The sequence below is a fragment of the Primulina tabacum genome, chromosome 13, assembly GCF_025594145.1.
Source record: "Primulina tabacum isolate GXHZ01 chromosome 13, ASM2559414v2, whole genome shotgun sequence".
NCBI lineage: Eukaryota > Viridiplantae > Streptophyta > Magnoliopsida > Lamiales > Gesneriaceae > Primulina > Primulina tabacum.
The window spans coordinates 36,202,935-36,226,696 of NC_134562.1; the positions used below are offsets into that span (position 1 = coordinate 36,202,935).

Below are 23,762 nucleotides of genomic sequence, written 5' to 3' on the forward strand. Positions count from 1 at the left end.
TCAAGGAAACATTAAACAAACCTCGTAAATATTTTCACTACATTGTACCTTGATTGGTCAAAATCTACTGATTATTTTAATGCTAGGACCATTTTCACGACCTTGAGATTGTTGGTCGGGATCCAACATTGGATGAGTAATTTCTCAAAAGTCAAAATTCTTGAAAGCTGTAGGCCTTATAAGTTCGGAATGAACTGTAAAGCATAATTTCATGGTTTCCTGATTGTGGTAGTAAATTACTTTATGGAAAATAAATTCCTATGCACATGCACCCAATGCTTTTACCTTTGAATTTGCCCCATACAAACTAGTCTTCTGTAATACTAGGTTATGGAACCAGAATTTTTGCGAAAGAGGAGGGCAATAATATAATAGAAGATTTTTAATTGTTTAGTAAAATTTTGGAACGAGGTTTAAGAGCAAAGATGCTAAAGAGAACCCATACTACCATATACTCCTTAGTTGGTTCAAAGGTGAAAAGGCATCAAAATTGAAAACAAGATCAAAGTAGGCACAAAAGTAAAATAAAGTCACACCTCGTTGACAAAAGTGCCTTTCTCCATCATAACTCAAATCTTGATCGCACTATTCCATGTATTTATGCTTTGCATTTCCTTGTAAGAACCGAATTTGATAAAAACTCATCGGACGCATACACAGTACACACACACATATATACTAATATATATACGTACTCGCATCAGCTTGACCCTTCTGACATCCTTGAAAATGAGTAAACTGGTTGGCATCTTTGCATGTTTCTTGATTGTGGCATTGGATGTCACTGCTGGAATTCTTGGAATCAAAGCTGAAGCTGCTCAAAACCAGGTGAATTTTCCCTTCATTTACTTACAAAATTCAGGATAGACTAAATACTTCAGCTAAAATTGACCAGTCGATACATTGTTGTTATAGAAGTCTTTTACATAAAAACAGCTCAAGAAATTTCAAAACTTTTACTCAATGCTCGCTATCCATGGGATTTTCCCTCGTAAGATAGATCCCCATCATCATCATCATCATCATTTTGGTTTGGTTGTGCATTTTGTTTCTTGATTTGAGAAGGAAAAACATTTGAGGCTGTGGATATTTGAGTGTAAAGAGCCAAGTCATGATGCATACATTCTTGGATTATGGGCCGCATCCCTTCTAGGAATAGCTCATGTTCTTGCAAATTTGCTGGGAGGCTGTAATGTCTGCACTCAAGAAGAGTTTCAAAAGGCATCTCCAAGCAAGCAGTTGTCTGTGGTCTGCCTGATTTTTACATGGTATGGACTTCCGAGTGCCAAAACTTTACCTAATGAACAAAAATTCCACCCCCATTGTATATATAAAAAGATACATGGATAAGGCTGTCTTATAATACAAGATTTGGGATGATTACAGATTTGAATTTTTAATAATAAAATAACAACTATTCCTGATCATTAGTCTAGTCAAGATTAATCAAGACTAAAGAATAGCGAGTTCTTCTCCAATTAAGGCCTCAGATTGTACAAAAATTATGGTATGATTAATCAGTGTAATTTAAATTTCTAGGATCATCCTGGCCGTAGGATTGTCAATGCTGGTGATCGGAATAATCTCGAACAACAAATCTAGGGAATCATGTGGTTTCACTCACCTCCATTTCTTGTCAATTGGAGGGATATTGTGTGTGGTACATGCCCTGTTCTCTGTTGCATATTATGTTACTTCCACTTCTACCCTCCCTGCATAGCCCAGGATTTGTGTACCGTTTGAAACCAAGGCTGGTACTATATTTCTTTAAGACAGGAAACTTTTTGGTTTAGTGTTTGGATTATCATTTGTGTTCTCGAGCTCCTCGAGCCGATGCACAGAGCGCTTTTTAAGTGATTGTTATTTATCAATTTAATGCTACATTGGTCGCTAGCATGGTTGGTTGAAGGAGGAATGTAGGCACTTTTGAGTTGCACTAATTTTATACAGATATATTTGAATTTGACCAAATATACATATATTTTTTTATTATTTATTTATTTTTTGAGTCGGGGCGAAAGTTATAATTTGATCTTTCGAGATATCATTTCAAACTGGATACCTTATTGTCAGATAATATTCTCATTTCACAAGAAAATGCTGGATGATATGCAGTTTACGTAAACAATGCCAGTAGAGATTGGTGAAGAATAACAAGCATGTGAAAACTTAATTCAAAGCAACCAAAAAGCCTCACAGATAACAAGAATGAAAATTCACTGTTGTATATTCTTGTCATACATCAAAAGAAGATCGAGTCTATTTCTGAGTTCAAATCAGTTATTCTTACAGTATCTCACCGTATAAATAATATGATGTCCTAAGCCCATGCATTTTGATTGAACATATGAGTACACCTAGCAATTGGTATATTGACAAATACATTCTTTCAACATTTAACATCAGTAGGCAAAGCAGTCACAGAAATAAGCAAATGCAGTAGGTAACAACTTCCCCTTCAAGTATTCAACAACACAAGCAAATGCAAAGATATGAAAATGACCACCTCAACTCAAGGCACTGAGATGCTAAAGCCAAGAAAACAGAAAACAGAAAACAAATGGGATATATCGTCTCTATAATTCGACGATAGCATACTAGGTAAGATGATAAACTCAGATGTTAAAGCCACACTAATAGCAGGGCAATTTGCAATTTTGTCTAGAAGATATAATTATAGTCATGTAAATGCAATGCAAGCATGCAGACAGATTTGATCTTTACCCTTTTGAGTATAGTATCACCTATTGAACATGGAACATTACACCTTAGGAATCCATGAATCCCATGATACAAGGTTGCCCACAAGAAAAATATCACTACTCTCACTTATCCCACGAAAACATATGGAGAGGAAGTTAACAACTAAATGCTTTTAAGACCATGATGAAGTATAGGTATAAAAATGGAACTAAAATTATCTGCCAATTTGGAGAAGGTGGTTGTTTGGAAAAAGCCGTTCATCATCCAGTGAAAACCTACTAGTATCTAAGGGTAAGCAATGCTAGAAAATTTATCAGGTTAAGCAACAGTATGTATGCAACTACACGTTAGATATGTACTAGGGCAGGCACATGATCTTTGAAATATATTTGACTGATACAATTCTATTTTCCAAAATCGCGCACTGAGATTTTTTGTTGGTCAGCTGACGGAAAATTGGCTTTAAAATTTAAGATCTTACCAAAAGAGTTGGCCTCTATCCATTACCATTAAAGAGTTATGGCAAAAATAAAGAGCCGCAACCAAAATTCGACATGTCATCATTGAGTATCGGATACACTTTAAACACGAAATCAATAGGACATCAGCATGATCCATTCAATGCAACTACTAAACAGAACATACCGAAAGCTTTACAACTAGATAAGGGTAAATGGTAGTCATTACCGGATCATGGGATAAAGGGCTTCATCAGTTTATATATTACAAACAAAATTCATCAACAAAACAATGACCCACAAAGTATATTTATATATTTAAATTTCCATAATTAGAAGCTCCATTACCCTCAGCGAAGACAAACTCTCGCTTACAATTCAAACGGTCTACATCAAACAAAAATTTAAACTTGCAACCGACCAGTTACCTATTCATTGATCGAACGCCAATTTAAATTGTTCCCTCATCAAAGACAACATCCTATAATGGAGCTCGGTCTCCTCCACAAGCATTTGCTTCCACTTCTCATTCAATTCCTTGGCCTTCGCATTTCCAATGAAACTCAACTTCTCCTTCACCAGACTCATTCCAGAGTCAGACATCTCCAAAGAGGGAAACTTTCCTACCAAATTATCAAAAGAAGAGCTAAAAAATTCGTACTTGGACCATATTGAACCTTCATCACCATCATCTTCATTTTTTACTCTCTCTTCCTCGTCCCACACAATTTTTTTCTCTTTCATGGAGTCTTTCTTCGATTTCTCCTCAACCCCTTCGCTAGAATCATTCTTATTGCCAATCTCGCCACCCCAAATTTTCTTAGAGAGTTCAAATACCATTACATCGTGTGGCTTGGAAAATACAGGGTCCAAACCATTCCGTCCTTTCTTAAGCGCATTCAAGAACCTCTTTTTAATCCTGCTGATCTTAGTACGAAGTTGTTCCCTTGAAAAATCAACCTGCAATTTTCCCTTGATGGTGTCATAAAACGCCCCACCAAAATCCGTATTTTTGGATTTCTTAAAGTCAACCATACCATCCAACAAAGCAACCTCATCATTATCACTCCACAACCTGGTGATACAACCACTAACCCCAGGGATAGATGAAACAACAGAATCAGACTTTTTCTCCTCGGATTTAGTCTTCTTACAGCTTTTGGAAAAATTATCACCGTTACTGATCTCTTGATTCTTGCGTTTTGATGCGGGGACTGAAGTCTTGGGTGTTGGCTCCATCTTGTAGGCAGAAGGCGAATCGTCGGATTCGGGTTCAGAGTCCGACCCATTATGCTGGGCTATGGATTTTGGTAGAATTTCGCGTTCTTTTTCTTGATCTTCTTCTTCAGATGAGTCTTCAGCTTCTTCACCAGAAGAACCTTCTTCTTCCTCCTCGTCTTCGGATTCTCGTTCATCACCTCTTTCTCCCTCCAATTTTTCTCCCTGTTTCGAAGATTGAGGATTAGAGAGGGATTTGGGTGCCATAATTCTCCCCACTCTGATGGCTTTTTGGTTTTTGGGCACGCTTCTGTCTGTGTGACGATGGTAATAGGGTTTTGACGTTTATATACAGGAAGTAGAGATGGGCATGGGCTCCTCTCTTCGAATTAATATTTTTTTAATAATACTAGAAAAATGTACCTGCGTTACACGTAAAAATCTAAACTGTGGAAAATATATGTACGAAATTTTGATAATATTTAAATGAATTAAAACATGGTTAATAACATTTATCAACTGAAACAAACTAAGCCATAAAAAATAAAAAATCATGACCATAGATCGTATATGAATCAGATAAATTATCTTATCCACTTGACACACTTTTCAATATGGTTCTTGGTTGATTTTGACAACTCGACAACTCTTTGTCGTAGTTTGTTATAATATGCATATAACTAATTTGGTATGTTCAGCAAGTATCTGATCGTCTTTAACATCTATTATGTTATTTACAATCTTTATCGGGGATCTGACATGCTCGTAGTTTGCTTCTTTATCACGCCATTTTTTCTGTTTTCTACATTGTTTTTATCTGATAATCTTATTTTCCCAACTATTTTTTTATTGTTAAATGATTTTTCCGCTTTTGACAATCATCAACTATAACTCTTAAGAAAAAATGCTTTTTCTCGTGATAAGTTTTCACCTGTGACTAAAAATATGTATAACCTATATATTCTTCAACAACATAACCAATGAATGATGTTGCACCTTCTTCAAATATTGTAATATTTGTAATATCATTTTTATATATTTAGTATCAATATTATCAACATATAGCTGTAAGATTAATAAATTTTTAACAACTATTTCTCAATCATTGTGAGAAAAATACTTGAAATCTCTTCAAATGACTAACTATATCTTAGAATTGTGTCCTCATTTAATTTGACGCAATTGAAGAAAGTCATCTTGATCGTCATTTTTTGGAAGCTTTGAAATAATGATTGCGTGCATCATGTCATGATGATGATATAGTTTCAATCTCATTTGTTGCGTTTAGAACATAATATTATATTATTCATTGAAACTAAACAAATTTTCTTCTATCGAGTTTATATTTTGTTTTATAATATTTTATATCTTGTGGAACGATATATAAAATTAATTATTGTATTTTAAAAATCTTGAGAAGAGATACGAATAATGTAATTAAGATATGCATATGAGGTATCATTCAAATATATGTCAAAGTATTTGTCTCATTCAATATCTCATGATTCTCATCTAATAATATAACTATTTGGATTTCATGAGCATTTTATGATAGTCAAAATTAATTTGATGAAATATTGTAGAATTTTATTTGAATTTCAATATTTGGCTAAGTGAATTTATTTGACGAGGGGTTTTCTATGTTACCATCATATATGTTATGAATTAGCTGGTTAGACACTTTGACTAAAAAAAGAGACAAAAACAATCTTGTTGTCACCTCGAAATATATCGAGATAATATTGGAGGAAGTCACACAATTTTTCTTAAACCATAGAAAAATATTAGGCATGTGTTAACTTGTGATATAATAAAAATTTAGAATCATGCATAATCATTGAATTAGAACAAAATCGCATGCCAAAGATCTACTGGATATTATATATTTTAATAATTTATCCATATTTGTTGTTCACCAGAGGACTCTTAGACCTACCAACTTTTGTAGTTCACCTGTTATTTTCATAATAAATAATATTACAAAAATAATATAAGCAAATACATAAAAACTCAAACTAAAATGCCTTCTATCAATCTAAGTAAAACAAATTGATTAGAGAATATAATAATGTCGTAAAAATTTTAAATATTGATTTATAGACAGAAGTTTGGAAATACATTTGTCCCAATAAATAAAAAATATTATCTCTTGATATTCTGAGACATAAGGTAAAAACGAAGAAATATTTCAATTTTTTTAATATTTTCTAAGTCACTTCAAACCAGGTAATCTAAGCAAACAGAAAACATGCATTATGTGTTTAAAAATTAACAAAATATCTCAACAATAAAAAATTGAAAAATAACCATTTTTGTTGGATATTTGATTTTGTTTTCTCTTTTCTTTGTGCAAACAAACAAATCACATAAACAATCCAAACACAATTACATGATCAATACAAATGACATATAACAATCAAACATGTTAACGCTAGGGTAAAAAAACTCATCTCATTGCAAGAATACAAAATGGTCAAATGGAGCATATTATTTAGTAATATTTATTTAGCATCATTTATAAAAAAATTGACTAAATATTTATTAATAATTTATTTTTATTCAATCCGACTCATCTCCCTGTGTCTTCCTATTATTATTTGACGGCAATGTATAAATTTAAGTAATTAAAATTAAATTTAAAAGTAAATTAAAATAATAATTAGTTTGATTGAGTTAAATACACTATTAATGACCTTATTAAACTAAGATAAAAAATGACTTAAATAACACCATTAACATGAAAAATTGTAAAACAAAAAAAAAATATAATAGTAAGCTCACAAATGAAAGTCATATATTTAATAGATTAATAGATAATATATTATTTAGTGATATGTATTTAGCATCATATATTGAAAATTGATTAAATAACTTAAATGTTTGCAATGAAATCACTTACATACAAATATTTTCTATCAGTCACGTATTTTTGTTGATACATAAGTAATCTAAATGTATCTACATTCTAAATGGAAAAAAAAAAGTGTTATATAACCTTAATATTTATTAATAATTTAATTTTATTTAATCACACTCATCTCTATTCGTCTTCTCATTATTACTTTAATGTTCGTAATACTAACAATTTATAACATTATGATAGTGATTTTCTGTGAATTTGATCTCGAATGTGAATTGTAGATATATTTAGATTCACAATTCACATTCATATATAGATATAGATATAGATTATTATTAAAAGAATATATGAAAAAGAAAACATGTATTAATTTATGTAAATTTTAAATTTAAAAATAAAAATGTATTAATGATTATTATTAAAAGAATATATGAAAAAGAAAACATGTATTAATGATTATTATTAAATGAATGTAAGGATAATAGAGATATAGATATAGAATATTATTAAAAGAATATATGAAAAAGGTAAATTTTAAATTTAAAAATAAAAATGTATTAATGATTATTATTAAAAGAATATATGGAAAAAAATAAAAATGTATTAATGATTATTATTAAAAGAATATATGAAAAAGAAAATATGTATTAATGATTATTATTAAATGAAGGTAATGATATTTATGTAAATTCACAATTCACATTCATATATTTACATATAACATAGATTTTGTAATTCCCTTGCACGCATACATAGTAAATTTTAATATAAAATGTAAGTTGGTAGAATTTTTTTAAATATTATTTTTTGTTTTGTTATATTAAATTTCTGAGTGGATAAAACAATTTTAATTAATAACTACAAATGGTAAGCAAATACTCACATCTTTAATATATGGTATGATACTTTCATTCTCTCAATTTATAAAACCAATCTTTTGTACCATCATAATAATATAGTTATAAGAAAATGAGTAAATTTTTTGTGAGACGGTCTCACGGATCTTTATCTGTGAGACAGGTCAACCCTACTGATATTCACAATAAAAAGTAATATTCTTAGAATAAAAAGTAATACTTTTCATGGATGATTCAAATAAGAGATTCGTATCACAAATATGACCAATGAGATTGTCTCACACAAGTTAAGAAAATTTGGTATCTAAAACTCAAAAATTCAAACATTGAAATAGGTTATAATTTCTAGTATGTTGTAATAAAGATCAGTATGATTTGAGCCAAAAGGAACTGTAATCTCTTTATGTCATGACTCGGTTCTATTCAGACAAATTTGCACTACATACATTAGCTTAATCAACAATTTTCAATTCAAACGAACAATCCACAAACAAGATAGACATGGCCATCCATATATCAGAAGAAAATGCTATTGTCCCTTAAAGCATCAATCGTCTCTAAACAAAATAAAGTTAATATATTTTGTCAAAATGAACAAAGTATGCATATCAAACTCAATGGGCCTCGTTCATTGGTGCGGGAGCAGGTAGTTTAGGTGGTGGCGGAGGAGGTGCTCGGGGGGGAATGGAGGATGTTCTCCAGGTGGTGATTGCTGTTCTGTTCTTCTTGGAGGCAAGGGTAATATAATGCCGCATTGTTTTTTCCGATGATTCAGCTCGGGGTCGAGATCCAGCTTGAGAAAAATCATGAATTGCCAACGTTGATTTACGAATGGTTAAATGAGCCTTTAAATCTTTAACGTTTGGATTATCCATACTGTTTGACTTTTATGAAGAACCTGAATATCAATCATAGCCATGAAAATGAAACAGAATCAGTGTTGGTTTCGATGATATTCGACCCCTATGAGTAAAATACCTGCGGAAATGTCGCTTGCAAAGAAATTGAGAAGAGGCTGCTCATCCCTCTGACCACTATTTGGCCCAGTACTGGTTCTACTTTTCTTCATACAACATATTAAGGAAGACAAATAGCAGATCAAATCCTGCCATAGAACAAGCAATTGTAGCGGCTAACAAATACTTGCTGTTCTTGTGGTCATTTTCAGGAGAAACTGGCGAAATATTTTTGGGTAATTTTGGAGTATAATCTGCATCTGATGGTGAAGGAGAGGTAGAATAATCTGGCAGAGGATATGGTTCCGGAGCCTCAGCAGGAGAGGGAGGCTGACTTATCGGTGCCATAGAAGAAATAGCTAGTGATTATGCAGGACCTGGGCTCGGAACAGTAGTTGTTACAACCCGATTTTGAAGACTTCTTCTTAGGCATCTTCTTGGAACTCTACCCAGATCAGACAAAAGTTAGTGGTGTTTATGGAACTGACTTTCTTGCTTGAATCTTAATTTTCGCAATGGAAGATTTTTCTGTCGCGAGCAATACAAGATAGTTTTTTCTTGTTTGGTAGCAAATCTGATATAGCCTTTGGCAGAGGTTTTCTTCCCTGACAAAGTTGAATCGCATTTGCGCCCAGATGCTGTTGGCTGAGATGGATCCAAATCCAAGATCTTGACAGCCTCCATATTATCTTTTAAATCTTTACTCTGATAACACCATACTTGTTCAACCTGTCATAAACCATCTCATAAGATATTTAGGAAACATGTTAAATTCTCCAAAATAATAAAGAAGAACAACTCATGAAGTATTCTGCGATACTGTATTTTCAATGACAATCACACTTTTCTTATTTACGCTTGCAGCTGCTGCTGCTGCATATGTGAAGGAAGAACAGCGCAACTACTTAATTTATACCTTGATGAACACTACTTTTCAAGAGTATATATCAAATAGAAAATAATTTCACGAATTGCATCCATATTTGCATGTATCACAAACTAATTTCATGTTAATTCTGATTGTGTTTTCTTTTCATTCTAAACTCAGCATTTGACAGAAAATATATGTTGCTACAATTAAATCCTTGATCAGTTTTAATTTCTTCTATCAAGATTATGAAACATATTCCTCTTTAAACCTGATACAAATATTTTAAAGATATTGGAAGTCCATTCTGCAATTCAAAGGTTTGTACGAAGGTTAAAGTTCAACATTAAGTCTAACCACCAGTAGAAAAATTGACGAAACTCACATAACGATCTTCATGAAAGTATTTAGACAGTCGCATCACCAATTTTGGAATGTATCAATGATGTATCAAGATTTTCAAACTAAACTCCTTGATCAACAGAGGGCTGAATCGTTTCAAAAGATCCACACTTGATTCAGAAGCAAATTACTATGTAGTGATTTGCAATCAATTTATATTATATAACTAGTAATATTTCCATACACAAATATTAATAGTAACGAATCATGCACCAGAGAATTCACAATGTCTGGCAAAATAAGAGAGAACAACTCAAATATTGCATACCATATCTTTATCAAATTCTTGAAAATCCCGAGAAACTCCATTTAATTTTTTACGAAGCTTTCTGCTGATTTTCTATCCGCCTCAGCAAAAGCACAGAGAAAAGCAACAAAAACAGCCACAAAACGGACTCTTTCAATTTCCATTGTTTCCCAAACAATCACCCTCCCCCCCCCCCCCCCCCCCCCCCCCCTCCCCTTCACATTTCATCAAACAAGACAAAAACGCACATAGCTCTTGTGATAGCTACGTGTCTTTAAAATAAGGTTTCTTTGAATGAAAAACATACAAATCAAGAAATTTTTCACACCCCGTTTTTTTGTCAATTCAACTCTAAACAAGAAAGTTTCTTTATTTTTTTTTTATTGCAAAAGCATTATTAATGGTTGGCCTCTATTCTCTTTTCGGTCCAAAGTCACAAAATTCCAACACACCAAAAAATAACGACTATGAGTTTCTACGTCATTAAAAAAAAAAAAAACCAGTGACATATTGTAGACTACATGTCATGTTCTGTCAAGGAAAAAAAATAAAAAAATAGAACTCGTCGAATTTTAAAATGTGAAATTTGAAGTTTATTCTACAGAGAGAGCCAGCTTCCTCTACTTGTTAACTCTCATCCACTTACAAGCATAACCGAGTAGATAATTATAATAACCAATCTATATAATGCAGATCAACCAATTTATTGAAGGGTTTTAAGTTTAATCCTCAACATAAGTTTCAATGTATCAGAAAAAGTAAATCACTGCAACTTATATATATATATATAAAATATCTGTAATATGTGTTTTATTTTTATTTTTAATATTGCTAATATTAATTAGTAGTTGTGCCCAAATTAGGGTTAACCACAGCTTCAATAAAACTCAGGCTCAGGTTAGGCCCCATTGTTCGACCCTCATCGTCATCCTTTCCTGAACTCATCCTGAAAATGTGACAACAATAACATGATATTCTTCATATTATAGAGCACATTATTATCGTCGTATATACACAAAAATGTAGTCAGATATCGAATGCTATAAAAAAAAGTTGATATATAAAAGCATGTATAAAGTATAGTTTTTATAGAATGATTGAGAAATGTTCAACGATGAAAATAAAAACATATATAATATTTGTCCAAACGTATATTCAACTGTTAAAATATTTTATAAATTTTTTGAAATAAATACTATTATAAAAACATTTTATAACTACTTGTATACAGTCTCAATTACCCGCTATGGTTTATAGTGTTACGAGCAACTGAAGGTGCGGTATCCTCCATCGGGGCTGCGGCTGTCTGCAGCTGCAAGAGTTAGCAGTTTGCATTTACGTCTGTGATTAAAACGTTATATTATAATAATATAGCAATATTTAAATTTTACCTCCATGTTTTCATTCGCTTGATGCACAAGTTTGTTGCCAAGCAATTTGGCCTACGCACAATACATATAAAGATTTGTATAAACATATATATTGCAAATATAGAGAAATTATAGCACGACATATATATATATATATATATATATATATAAAAGCTAAAATGTAAAAATAAATTAATTAAAATTACTGAAAATTATTACTTTGGAGAGTTTCACACGCTGGATGGCGCTTGTAAGGAACTGCTGATACACTCCAGCTTCAAGGACTGTGTTTATCTTCTCCACAGCTGGTTCATAGTACCTGTACGAGGAACACATCAAAGGCACAAATCCCATGTATTTAATTGATACGATTCAATATTTTTTCAAATTTTATTAGCGATAAAATTAGAATTAATGAAGGAAAAAACCACAGAGAAAACAAAGAACTGATATATATTTGACCTCATTTTTTCCTCGGCCTCCCTTTGTCTCCTGCTGAATTTATCAAGATTTTCTTCTAAACCCTGAAGTTAATATTGATCAGTTTGATTAAATTGTGCAGCTTTAATAATATTTGTGGAAATATATTAAGTTTCAAAAGAAAATGATGTGCACATATGAAATCAATTTGTAAAATGTAGTTCTAATGATCTTTAATTAACAAACCCTAATGGCAGAATTACTTAATAAGTAACACGGGATATGCCTGAAAATTGAATGTACCAAAATTTATGTCTGATTCAAATACAATTTTCCTCTCCAATCTGAAAAAATCCAAACATAAAGCTCGACTGAAAGCATTTAGACTATATTCAAATATGTCATAAAGTGTGACATGTTCATCAGTTTGTTCCATACCCGTTTAAATTTAAAACCATACATCGTCTCAAGTATTATTTTTTACTTCGGATAATTAAGGTGTGACGAAAAAAGTATTTCAAAGAGTAGAAACTGAATCATACCTCAATACTGGGCTTGTTGAAAGATAATCGTACATGAATTTGGTTTGTTCATCAAGTGAAACAAACAGATTAAAAAGCAATGTTAGAGACGTACAATAAACCTCGAAGAATCACATGCATGCATGCCTAGGTACACGAAGAGGGTTCAAAACAAATAGACAGTTATTCCTATAAATTTTTTTAAAAAATTAGATTTGTCTCGATGATGATGTATTTTTTTTTATCTGAGAACGGAAAACACAAATTTTATTTTTTTAAAAAAATTCTTCACTCCAAAAAAAAAATCTTTAATTTCTATGTGTATCTAATATGTGGGTTTTATTTATAAGGGAAAAAGGTTACGTACATTGCTATCTTTTCCAGCATTTCTCCTTCATACTTCAGTTGCCTGAGCTTTTCAGACAAGAACTAAAATCACAAGTTAAAACAAAAATCAAATTCCTAGTCCACAAATCCAAGTTAATTATTGAATCCAAGATTATGTATATATATATATATATATATTTATATGTACCTCTTCATTAATGATAGGCCTGCCACAAAAAAATATAGACAATTTTCAGATATAAAAAAATTTTCAAACTGTATATATAAATTAGTATTAATTTCCCATAAAATTATGCAAGTGATAATCGTCTACTTCCTCGTTAATTTGTAAACTATAATAGAATTGTGTCTTCCGCAAATTCAGACATACATAAATGGTCTGATAAAAATTTATCCATTTTCGGACATGGAATTTTGACTTTGATTTCAATCTCATAACGTATATAAACCCGATCGAGTACTTGTAAAAAAAAATGCGTACCCTCCTCTAAGTTCATCGGGCCTATCCACAAAACGCAGGAAGATATCCTCAACCCTACTCAACAAAACACAAGAAAAATCAAATTTATAAGATCTTGGATTCAAGTCGCATCACAACATCTATATAGATATATATATATGTGTGTGTGCGCGCGCATGTGCGTGTGCGTGTATATATGAATTTCGGGAACGGACCTTCCATTGCTCGCAAAGGTGGTAAGTTTACCAGTCGGGGAAAACATAACAACGGCCACATCTGTATCACACAACACAGACAATTCGCTCGCCTTCTTCACAATCCCATCTTTACGCTTGCCGTAGGTAAGTTGACGAGTCGTCGCATTCTCGATTCGCCTCATTGCAAGTTTCTTGCGACCCATGAAGAAAAAGAGTAGAATTTAGAGAAAAGGGAACGAGTGCTTTTTCATTAATTCGCCTTATTCACTTTTTATGGGCGTTAAAATAGAGTCAACAGAGACGAGCTCTAACATTAATTGCTGTACGATGATTTGTCATGTGTCGAGATTTTAGTCTCGCAATGAATGGAGAATCGCCTTTGGTTGTTTATCGTTGGATTTATTTTCATACTGAGCCTTGTTGAATTTGTAATTAAATGGTCATTGAATTCCAAATCTTGGAGGAAAAAGAGCAGATCTTGCACCAATTATTTAAATAGAGTTGACGAAATAGAGCGTAGATAACACAAAATAAAATATAATTACATGTTCCAACCCCGTTATAAAAAAATAAAAACAAAATGCAAGTACGATGTGAAAATAAAATAATTGAAACATGGTATTAATGTATCGGACGTGCATGTAGAGTATCTTGGATTTGGATAAATGGATGGTATCGGAGAATGTATTTTCCCAAACATATTATATGGTGGATGTAATATAAATTTATATATATTTAAAGAAATCAAATGACATTATTTTTATTTTAAAAAATTAAAAATAATTATTGATTTTTAGTCCACAGAGAAAGTTTAAAAATAATTATGATATTTTAGGTAAATAAAAAGACTTCACTCCACCACCCCAAAATTAGTACCTCCTTTGATCAATAGTAATAGAAAAAATGCGTCATGGTGACGTAGTTACTCTTCCTCTTCCATTCCACAGTTCACGCAGTTATCCATTCTTATGGTTTCGTAAGTCGTCACACCTTGTCTAACTCCTGCGAAGGGCAATCGTTCGAATTAGACTTTGCATCAATAATGTTTTTCTAACAAATACTTCCTCTTTGTTTGTCCTCGTAATTAAATAATTTTTCCGCTTTTGTGAATTGATCACTCGACTTTTCTCCAAAAAGAAGCTCAATTTATTTGAAATAAAATTCCTATTCAAAGTTTACAACTTAATCAAATCAACTGAATATTCAAAAGCAACGTATTCTCAATCTATCCATCTGGTATAATCGTTAATGTAATTACCAGCAAATCACTTTGGATTCACGAAATTATGTTGGTCATTTTCCCCCTCTTTTCTTGGCTCACAGCAGCCTGCTAAGGGACTTGATGAGCAACTTCAAGTTCCTTCGCGTGGCTTCGTCCCCAGTGAATCCCAATATATCCGAGCTTATATTCTGCATATTGATTGATAATGAAGAGGGTATGAAATCAAGCAACATTTAAATATTGCCTGATACTAAGAGGATTAACCACCGCTTGATCCTACCTCGATGTTCTTTAGAGTGAAAATTAAGGTATAAATAGACTTCTGAATTAGTTCCTTGTTTTCCGGAGTCACAATCGATGAATGCACCATCCTGCAAAGTTCAAACATAAAGCTCCATTAGACAATTATCATACAACATTAATGGAAAACGCGATTCAAGTCAAAATGCATCAAATGATAACTTGCTATTTTCGCAGAAAATTTAGTGACTTTGATACTCCAATCATCAGATGGAACCTCGTATATCAATTTATAGGTTTCATCCATTGGCAGATAATAGAATGTAAACATGCGGATTCATGGACATCGTTGATGAAGTTAAATTCAGGTTTATGTTGCATAACCAATCACAACTTTATAGCTCTTGTGGAACAAGAAAAACAATGAGAAAGCAAAACTTTGCCATGGATATATTTCTAATTTTGTTTGATTCAATTTAATCCCTACTTATTCGTGCCAAAACCTGTCGTCATCATTATTAGCAAGACCGCAGGGTGAGGGGAGGAGATCTCCGATTTCTCCCATTCGTTTCTTAAAATTTTGATGTGAGATTTCTAAAAATTGATTACATTCTTCTATATTGATTGCTTATGTCACAAGTTCAAAACACGGAGGAAGTAAGACAAATTAATAAAATCATTGCATTCCTCATTCCTGCTCTTAGGATTCGAGTTCTTATGTTTTTCATCTCAAGCGTTTTGAAAGCAGAAAGATATTGATGCAGCTGTTCCTTTCAAGGAAATTGGAAGAGGATGGACAATGATAGATGTTGAACACTAAAAAGGAGATCAATCCTAAAGAAAGATAGCACAAATTGCAATAGTCACATGCTTAAGTTCTAAATACCTACACCTACGACCATATGAAGGAAAAAATACTTTTACATATCGCTTTTAATATAGAATAAAATATCATCTCTGCATCCAATAGCGAAAAAAATTTAGTGAAAAAAATAATTTGAATTTTCGCTCTTACTATTGAATGCTAACATCATCTCCACTTATAAGAAAGAAAATGCACTAGGGACACAAATAACTCAAATTTTTTATTGACTAAACTACAATAAAATTATATGAAAGATCTATCCTAATTTGTAAACATCAAATCCGAATCCTAAATATCTTTTAATTTCTAACACCTCCCAATTTGAACATGGAAAAATTGAATTCAATTTCAGATAAAATATGGTCTGAAACTATCTTACAACATTTCGTAAACACAGATAATCTGTTTTGTCTTCTGTTGAAAAGTAACAGACAATTTTCATAACTGTGCCCACAAATAAAATACATGAAAACAATGTAAAATCGATCTGTGACCATGACAGATAGGAAACCAGTAGAGATTTAAAAGTGTGGTTACTAGGGTCTAGGGGTGCTTACGAGGTATACATCGACAAAAATATCCCTTAAACTTTATATCCTCTAAATAAAAAAAGATATATGAACTTACTCAAGTAACTCACGAGCTGAGTAAAAACAACTAAAACTCGAACTCGACTCAAGCAAAGACTTGAGTTACTCGAACACGACTCAATCTCAGTTAAATCAAGCTCGAGTCGATTTTTGACTGAGCCGCTCAAGAGTCACTGCTACAGCTACTTCTGAAGGGAAAAATATCCAGGTCACATTTTATTTTTGAATTTTTACTAATGCAATACTTAGGGGGAAAAGTCTGACTATCTTGTTCTGGTACCAAGCTCAACATGAAAGAGATGGTAAATAGAGAAATCAACATAATATAGAATTACATTCTATTCTTAATATATTATTTCTAAAATATGCTCATCAAAATTCTTACTAGTCAACAGTTTATTTATTTTCAGTGGTTTTCTTCGCTCATCAGATAATGTGTATCATGATGCCTATTAATTCAAGTCTGCGAGGCATAAGAGTGCATACATTTACATATGAATATACTGGCATCGAGATTTGGTGTCTCATATATTGCTTTACCTCACATCCTCAGAAGCGCGTGCAAGGCTTTTGGTTAAATTTTCAACTTCCTTCAGCAAACCACTACTATTAACTTCAGCCAGTAAAGGTTCGATATCTTCAGCCATGACTGTCATCTGAGAAGTCACTATATCAAAGATAGAATTTTGCATGAGAATATAATCAAACTATAATGCTGTGAAGTGCCTATTAAATTTATTTGAAGGAAGCAATATAACGATAACTAAACAAAATTATTCAACAGTTGCAAGTTCGTTTGGTTAAAATTTACTACATGAAATAAAAAGGCAATCAATAGAGACTCGTATAGTAATGAAGATGAAAAAGCCACATCTGAATGCCTCAATTATAGCATCAGAGTAACCCTGGGGAAAATACATACACTTTCATAATAAATACAAACATTTTCATTATATAGATGGAAATAACAAATTAATTTGCGGGAATGTGATCACTGATACTGGGGAAAAAATTCAAGATAATTTTGTGACTGATTATACAACAAATATAACTAAAAACAGTCAATTCCAGAGAAAAACAATTGCACTAACATAGGATTGGGCAGACCAAACCTTTCTAAGCAGTGGTCGGGCTTCTTCAATCACAGCAGCAACTCGCTCAGCTAATGCATACGTATTTGATAGGCCAATTTCTTCCATTTCACGTCCAATGCGAGTAAAGATTCCAACCAATGCGTCCAAACTCACCCCTTGGTGACCCTTTACCTTTTGTCTATCACATACAATTAACCCCTCTTTAACACAATCCACGTCTAGAGGCCCGACAGAAGGTGTTGGAATGGGTTCTCGTGGGGTGATATCAATAACAGTTTCCATCAGCAGACCAGATTGATTGACTTCAATCAATGAATTCCAAGGTATGACAACTTTATCATCTTCAACCTGGATTTAAAAAAAAATAAAAGGTAAGAAAGGAAAACTATGACAAACAATCATATCACAGCGAGCATCGAAGCCCCAGGTGTAGAATAAGTAGAAAGTTTGCCTCACTTCAACCAAAGCTTCAATACTCCGCAAGGATGGATTGACAGACACCACTGTGCCAACGTTTATCCCTCGAATCCTAACTGATGTTCCGGTGCAAATGCCACTAGCCTGATCAAACTCAAAAACCGCCAAATACTTCCTGAACTTTGATCTCAATTGAAACCCCCTTAACCAAGCCAAGGTAAGCACCAACAGTACCGTCCCGGAAACAAGAAACAACCCAACACCACCTTCCCATATGCTTTTTCTACCAAAACCGAAATCACACAAGGGTCTCAAAGTTTGCCTCCATATAGCCCGGGTGAAGTTGATGACCACGGAGAGAGGGCTCTTTGATTCAGAAGACGACACATTGTGTTCAGCAGAACCTTTGATAACAAATGGTTTCTTCCTCTTGTGCCTCAGCTTAGCTGTTGAACAGGGGAACAAATTCAATGAACCGTTCCCTGAAACGTGAGTGATAGAAGAGGGAGACAACACTTGCGAGCTTGTTGAAACAAAAAGTGCTGAATTGCCTACCATCTCGTTTTAATCACAATATTTAGTGAAAAATCTATGCACACTCCTCAGTAAGGAATCACTCCCGTTGATTATTGACAGTATCAAATGGTAATCGATTCTAGAAACGAAGAACCTACATATATATCAGACACAAACGGTTCTTAGAATATTTAAAAAAAAATCGCCGAATACATAACATACAGTGATTGAAATAGGTCACCTTTTCCATAATCTGTATTCAAACACGCATTAGCACTGTAGAATGGACTGAAACAGAAGCAGCAGCAGCAGCAGCTAGGACGCAGAGGATGATTGGGATGGTCTGGGCCGTAACCCGAATAGAAGATGGGACTAAAGTGGATTGGGCTAAATAAGAAGCCGAGAATAAAAGTTCAAAAAGTCCAACAAGGATAATAACTATTATATTTGTTCTAAAATAGAATTTTATGCTTTTTATTTATTTGTATTGGAAAATAATATTTAAAATGTGTGTATTGAATATTTGAATCTTGAATATTTGAATGTTGAAAATAAGAGTTGTAAATATTGAAAATTAGTGTGTGATGATGTAGGTAATGATATATTTTATTTTTGGATTATTTGTAAAGATTTCCTATAAATAGATCTCTCATTTGTGAAGAAAGTTACAATTGAGTAGAGAGAAAAATATTATAAAGTGTGTAGTTTGGTAAATTTTGAGAGTTTGAGATTTTTACTTTTTACCATAAATTTTTACTTTTTCACAACACGTTATCAGCACGAAGCTCTAAAAGTCCTACATACTTTTCCAAGCTCCAAACAGAAGAAAAAGGTAACAAAAAATAATTATATTTATTTTACTGTTATTTATTTATTGTGTATTTATTTAATATACAATATAATGTTATTATTAGAAATAATAAAAATAAATTTTTCATAAACTTGTTATAAATCCTGGGAGGATGTTAAGACGACATCCCACACTCCCGGTAAGGGATACGACAAGTATAAAAGCCTATAAGGTTTTTAAACAAAATAAATTATGACACTCATTATAATATTATGATATGATATACATAATTATTTAAACATGTCTAATATTATATATATCATATTATTACAATAAAATTATACAAATACATACCTTTATTTTTTTTGTACCCCAACGGTCATAAATGGTAAAAAACGACTAGTTTTTGCCCTATAAATATGATCTCACAAACACATTCCATCACTCCAACTTTCTCTTCTTCTCTAAAAATTATTCATCATCAAATTTTTCGAAGAAAAAAGAAGATGGCTTTCTCAAGGATATTTTTAATTATTTTGGTTGTCATACTCACGAGTCTTGTATTTATCGGAGAATATCCTCCTCGTGCGTTTTCTTTATTTTTACAAATACTTGTACTTGTTGTTTATCCGTTACTTTGTATTGCAATAATTATTAACTAATAAAATGCATCGTAATTTTTTTTAGTACCACCATGTCAAATTTAACAAAGCTCGAATTTGTTGCGCTCGACATCACGGGAAAGAATTATATGCCATGGACTCTAGATGTAGAAATGCATCTTGAGTCATTGGGTCTAAGCGAGACCATTAAAGAAAATGGCATATGCACGTCACAAGAAAAGGCAAGAGCCATGATATTTTTGCGTCGACATCTCGACGATGGATTGAAATGTGAATATATGACTGAAAAAAATCCCATGGCTTTGTGGAAGGGATTAAAAGAAAGATTCGAACATATAAGAGAAGTTATACTTCCGACCGCCCGGGATGAATGGAATACATTGAGATTCCAAGACTTTAAAAAAGTCAGTGATTACAATTCGGCGATGTATAGAATAATCTCGCAATTAAAATTTTGTGGACATGAGGTCACAGAATCTGAGATGCTTGAAAAAACATTTTCCACGTTTCATGCATCAAATATTACTCCTACAGCAACAATATAGAGTACGTGGATTCGCGAGATATTCTGAACTCATCGCCTGTCTTCTTGTGGCGGAAAAAAACAACGAGCTATTAATGAGAAATCATCAGTCCCGACCCACTGGATCAACAGCATTTCCAGAAGTAAATGCTGTAAGTAAAAATGAATTTAAACCTGGAAATCAAAATCAAATTCAAAGACAAGGTTTTGGTCGAGGTCGAGGTCGAGGTCGTGGACGTGGACGTGGAATTGGCCGTGGTCGTGGTCAAGGCCGTGGTTTTGAAAATAATCGAGATAGTTATTTTTATAACTCATCTCAAAAGAACGTCCCAAACCATCCACAGAAAAGGCATCATGAGAATACAAGTGTTAATGAGAAACACTCAAAAAGATATGAAAGTTCTTGTTACAGATGTGGTACTCCAGGACATTGGTCCAAAGTTTGTCGAGCCCCTGAGCACCTTTGTAAACTTTATAAAGAATCATTAAAGGGGAAAAAAAAGGAGACCAACTTCACTGAGCGCAGTGACCGTTTGAGTGATTCAACTCATTTTGATGCTGGTGATTTTATGAATGATTTCTCTGGAAATGATCAATATGTTGGTGAGATATAAATGAACAATATTGATGCTGCAGATTTTCTCAACGATTTCTCTGAAAATGAACAATATAATATTAGAATATAAATGTACAATAATCTATTTTTCATGTATTCATAGAATAATGTTTTATTGTATAATTATGATTTGTGTTATATTTAAATATATATTGCAAGTAATTTATTTCATTGCATATTTTTTTGAAGTTCAAATATGGAAAATGCTATGAGCAAAGCTGAAGTTTGCATACCCGATAGTGGTACAACGCACACTATCCTCCGAGATAAAAGATATTTCTTGGAACTAAAACCAACAAAAACAACGGTGAATACAATATCAGGTCCTGTAGACTTGATTAAAGGATGTGGTAAAGCACAATTTTTGTTACCTAATGATACAAAATTTTTGATCAATGATGCTTTATATTCACCACAATCGAAAAGAATTTTGTTGAGTTTTAATGATATATATTCCCATGGGTATGATACTCAAACAATGAATGAATGGAATGAGAAATATATGTGTCTTATCACATATAAATCAGGAAAGAAATATGTGATTGAAAAACTACCAATGCTCCCTACTGGATTGCATTATACACATATAAGTCCCATTGAATCAAACATGGTAGTTGATAATTCTTCGATATTAAACAATTGGCATGATCGATTGGGACATCCTGGTTCAACAATGATGCGAAGAATTATAGAAAATACACATGGTCATCCACTGAAAGACCAGAAGATCTTTCAGAATAATAAGTTTCAATGTAAAGCATGTTCTCTTGGAAAACTTATTATAAGACCATCACCAGTCAAAATCCAAACTGAATCACCAATGTTTCTTGAACGTATTCAGGGTGATATTTGTGGACCAATCTATCCACCATGTGGACCATTCAGATACTTTATGGTATTGATTGATGCCTCCAGCAGATGGTCACATGTATGTTTATTATCAACTCGAAATGTTGCATTTGCAAGATTACTTGCTCAAATAATAAAATTGAGGAATCAATTTCCCGATTATACAATCAAGAAAATTAGACTTGATAATGCTGGTGAATTTACTTCCCAAACTTTCAATGATTATTGTATGTCTATGGGAATCATTGTTGAGCATCCTGTTGCTCATGTACATACACAGAATGGATTGGCTGAATCATTGATTAAACTTCTGCAAATGATTGCTATACCAATGATTATGAAAACAAAGCTCCCTATTTCTATATGGGGACATGCAATTTTACACGCTGCTTCATTAATTCGCATCAGACCAAGTGCATATCATAAATACTCCCCATTGCAGCTTGCATTTGGTAAAGAACCAGACATTTCTCATCTGAGAATTTTTGGATGTATGGTGTGTATGTGGCTATTGCACCACCGCAACGAAAGAAAATGAGACCTCAAAGAAAGGTTGGAATTTATATCGGTTATGATAGTCCATCAATCATTCGATATCTTGAACCTCAGACAGACGACGTGTTCACAGCACGTTTTGCTGATTGTCATTTTAATGAGAAAATCTTCCCAATGTTAGGGGGAGAACAGAAACATACCGAAAAGGAAATTACATGGTATGTATCATCATTGTTACATCTGGATCCAAGAACAAAACAATGTGAAAAAGATGTACAACAAATTGTACACTTGCAAAGAATAGCAAATCAAATACCAGATGCATTTGCAGACACAAAGGGGGTAACTAAATCATATATACATGCTGCAAATGCCCCTGCTCGAATTGAAATTCCAAAGAAACAAATGGAAGATACTCATGATGTCATTAAACGCCTGAAGCGTGGAAGGCCAGTCGGTTCCAAGGATAAAAATCCTCGAAAAAGAAAATTCATAGAGAAACACGATGATCACAAAATAAAGAATGACGTTTCTGAAGAAACACATGATGATCACAAAATAGATAATGGTGTTCCTGAAGAAACACATGATGATGAAAATGTTCTGTCAGAACCACAAACTGACGAGAATCATGAAATCTCTATCAATTATATTAATACTGGAAAAATATGGAACCGAAAAGATATAGATGAAATTGATGATATATTTTCTTATAATGTGGCAATCGACATCATAAATGATAACGAAGATCATGAACCAAAATCTTTTGGTGAATGTAAAAATCGGCAGGATTGGATAAAATGGAAAGATGCCATCCAGGTTGAATTAAATTCGCTAAATAAACGTAATGTTTTTGGACCTATAGTCCTTACACCTGAAGGTGTAAAACCTGTTGGATACAAATGGGTTTTTATTCGAAAGCGAAATGAGAAAAATGAAATAGTAAGATATAAAGCTCGACTTGTTGCACAAGGTTTTTCTCAAAGGCCTGGAATTGATTATGAAGAAACGTATTCTCCTGTGATGGATGCAATTAC

The 23,762-nt window shown here is 32.8% G+C and overlaps 5 protein-coding genes across 9 annotated transcripts; 1 reads left to right on the forward strand and 4 right to left on the reverse strand.

The window, feature by feature from the left end:
* Positions 1 to 550: 550 nt before the first annotated feature.
* Positions 551 to 1,953, forward strand: LOC142522810 (protein VASCULATURE COMPLEXITY AND CONNECTIVITY-like). The gene is made up of 3 exons (XM_075626357.1): positions 551 to 828; positions 1,066 to 1,268; positions 1,540 to 1,953. The coding sequence occupies exons 1-3, from the start codon at positions 730 to 732 to the stop codon at positions 1,718 to 1,720; spliced, it is 483 nt and encodes a 160-aa protein (XP_075482472.1). The 5' UTR covers positions 551 to 729; the 3' UTR covers positions 1,721 to 1,953.
* Positions 1,954 to 3,371: 1,418 nt separating this feature from the next.
* LOC142522887 (STOREKEEPER protein-like) lies at positions 3,372 to 4,716 on the reverse strand. Its single transcript, XM_075626463.1, has one exon. The coding sequence runs from the start codon at positions 4,644 to 4,646 to the stop codon at positions 3,594 to 3,596; it is 1,053 nt and encodes a 350-aa protein (XP_075482578.1). The 5' UTR covers positions 4,647 to 4,716; the 3' UTR covers positions 3,372 to 3,593.
* A 3,942-nt stretch (positions 4,717 to 8,658) lies between these two features.
* LOC142522992 (uncharacterized) lies at positions 8,659 to 12,462 on the reverse strand. 3 transcript variants are annotated; one of them, XR_012814560.1, is made up of 6 exons: positions 12,402 to 12,462; positions 12,159 to 12,258; positions 11,961 to 12,011; positions 11,811 to 11,881; positions 9,075 to 9,781; positions 8,659 to 8,994 (listed from the first exon to the last, which is right to left on the reverse strand). XR_012814560.1 is itself a non-coding variant. In XM_075626620.1 (5 exons), exons 1-5 carry the CDS (start codon positions 12,404 to 12,406, stop codon positions 11,407 to 11,409), a joined length of 330 nt encoding a protein of 109 aa, XP_075482735.1. In that variant the 5' UTR covers positions 12,407 to 12,462; the 3' UTR covers positions 11,260 to 11,406. The 3 variants fall into 3 exon arrangements, 2 of the variants coding, with proteins under 2 accessions (XP_075482735.1, XP_075482734.1); XM_075626620.1 differs by lacking the exons at positions 8,659 to 8,994; positions 9,075 to 9,781 and adding an exon at positions 11,260 to 11,515 and having other exon boundaries at positions 11,811 to 11,875; XM_075626619.1 differs by lacking the exons at positions 8,659 to 8,994; positions 9,075 to 9,781 and adding an exon at positions 11,260 to 11,515.
* A 615-nt stretch (positions 12,463 to 13,077) lies between these two features.
* LOC142521686 (agamous-like MADS-box protein AGL104) lies at positions 13,078 to 14,233 on the reverse strand. The gene is made up of 4 exons (XM_075624815.1): positions 13,904 to 14,233; positions 13,710 to 13,763; positions 13,416 to 13,434; positions 13,078 to 13,309 (listed from the first exon to the last, which is right to left on the reverse strand). The coding sequence occupies exons 1-4, from the start codon at positions 14,086 to 14,088 to the stop codon at positions 13,220 to 13,222; spliced, it is 348 nt and encodes a 115-aa protein (XP_075480930.1). The 5' UTR covers positions 14,089 to 14,233; the 3' UTR covers positions 13,078 to 13,219.
* Positions 14,234 to 15,189: 956 nt separating this feature from the next.
* Positions 15,190 to 19,214, reverse strand: LOC142522852 (protein TRIGALACTOSYLDIACYLGLYCEROL 2, chloroplastic-like). Of its 3 annotated transcripts, none has more exons than XR_012814536.1 (6): positions 19,071 to 19,214; positions 18,353 to 18,983; positions 17,915 to 18,244; positions 17,289 to 17,458; positions 15,388 to 15,478; positions 15,190 to 15,295 (listed from the first exon to the last, which is right to left on the reverse strand). XR_012814536.1 is itself a non-coding variant. In XM_075626421.1 (6 exons), exons 2-6 carry the CDS (start codon positions 18,869 to 18,871, stop codon positions 15,203 to 15,205), a joined length of 1,149 nt encoding a protein of 382 aa, XP_075482536.1. In that variant the 5' UTR covers positions 18,872 to 18,983; positions 19,071 to 19,214; the 3' UTR covers positions 15,190 to 15,202. The 3 variants fall into 3 exon arrangements, 2 of the variants coding, with proteins under 2 accessions (XP_075482536.1, XP_075482538.1); XM_075626421.1 differs by having other exon boundaries at positions 17,343 to 17,458; XM_075626423.1 differs by lacking the exon at positions 19,071 to 19,214 and having other exon boundaries at positions 17,343 to 17,458; positions 18,353 to 19,063.
* Between the last annotated feature and the right edge of the window lie 4,548 nt (positions 19,215 to 23,762).

What these genes read in the sequence shown, in the direction of transcription:
- LOC142522810 (XM_075626357.1), top strand. Translation starts at nt 730, where the DNA reads ATGAGTAAACTGGTTGGCATCTTTGCATGTTTCTTGATTGTGGCATTG. An exon ending in CTGAAGCTGCTCAAAACCAG is followed by an intron (nt 829 to 1,065) that starts GTGAATTTTCCC and finishes TGATTTGAGAAG; the next exon opens with GAAAAACATTTGAGGCTGTG. An exon ending in GTCTGCCTGATTTTTACATG is followed by an intron (nt 1,269 to 1,539) that starts GTATGGACTTCC and finishes TTAAATTTCTAG; the next exon opens with GATCATCCTGGCCGTAGGAT.
- LOC142522887 (XM_075626463.1), bottom strand. Translation starts at nt 4,646, where the DNA reads ATGGCACCCAAATCCCTCTCTAATCCTCAATCTTCGAAACAGGGAGAA.
- LOC142522992 (XM_075626619.1), bottom strand. An exon ending in AGCGTGTGAAACTCTCCAAA is followed by an intron (nt 12,012 to 12,158) that starts GTAATAATTTTC and finishes TATTGTGCGTAG; the next exon opens with GCCAAATTGCTTGGCAACAA. An exon ending in AAGCGAATGAAAACATGGAG is followed by an intron (nt 11,882 to 11,960) that starts GTAAAATTTAAA and finishes TAACTCTTGCAG; the next exon opens with CTGCAGACAGCCGCAGCCCC.
- LOC142521686 (XM_075624815.1), bottom strand. Translation starts at nt 14,088, where the DNA reads ATGGGTCGCAAGAAACTTGCAATGAGGCGAATCGAGAATGCGACGACT. An exon ending in ACCTTTGCGAGCAATGGAAG is followed by an intron (nt 13,764 to 13,903) that starts GTCCGTTCCCGA and finishes TTTGTTGAGTAG; the next exon opens with GGTTGAGGATATCTTCCTGC.
- LOC142522852 (XM_075626421.1), bottom strand. Translation starts at nt 18,871, where the DNA reads ATGGTAGGCAATTCAGCACTTTTTGTTTCAACAAGCTCGCAAGTGTTG. An exon ending in GTATTGAAGCTTTGGTTGAA is followed by an intron (nt 18,245 to 18,352) that starts GTGAGGCAAACT and finishes TTTTAAATCCAG; the next exon opens with GTTGAAGATGATAAAGTTGT. An exon ending in CGCGCTTCTGAGGATGTGAG is followed by an intron (nt 15,479 to 17,342) that starts GTAAAGCAATAT and finishes TGAACTTTGCAG; the next exon opens with GATGGTGCATTCATCGATTG.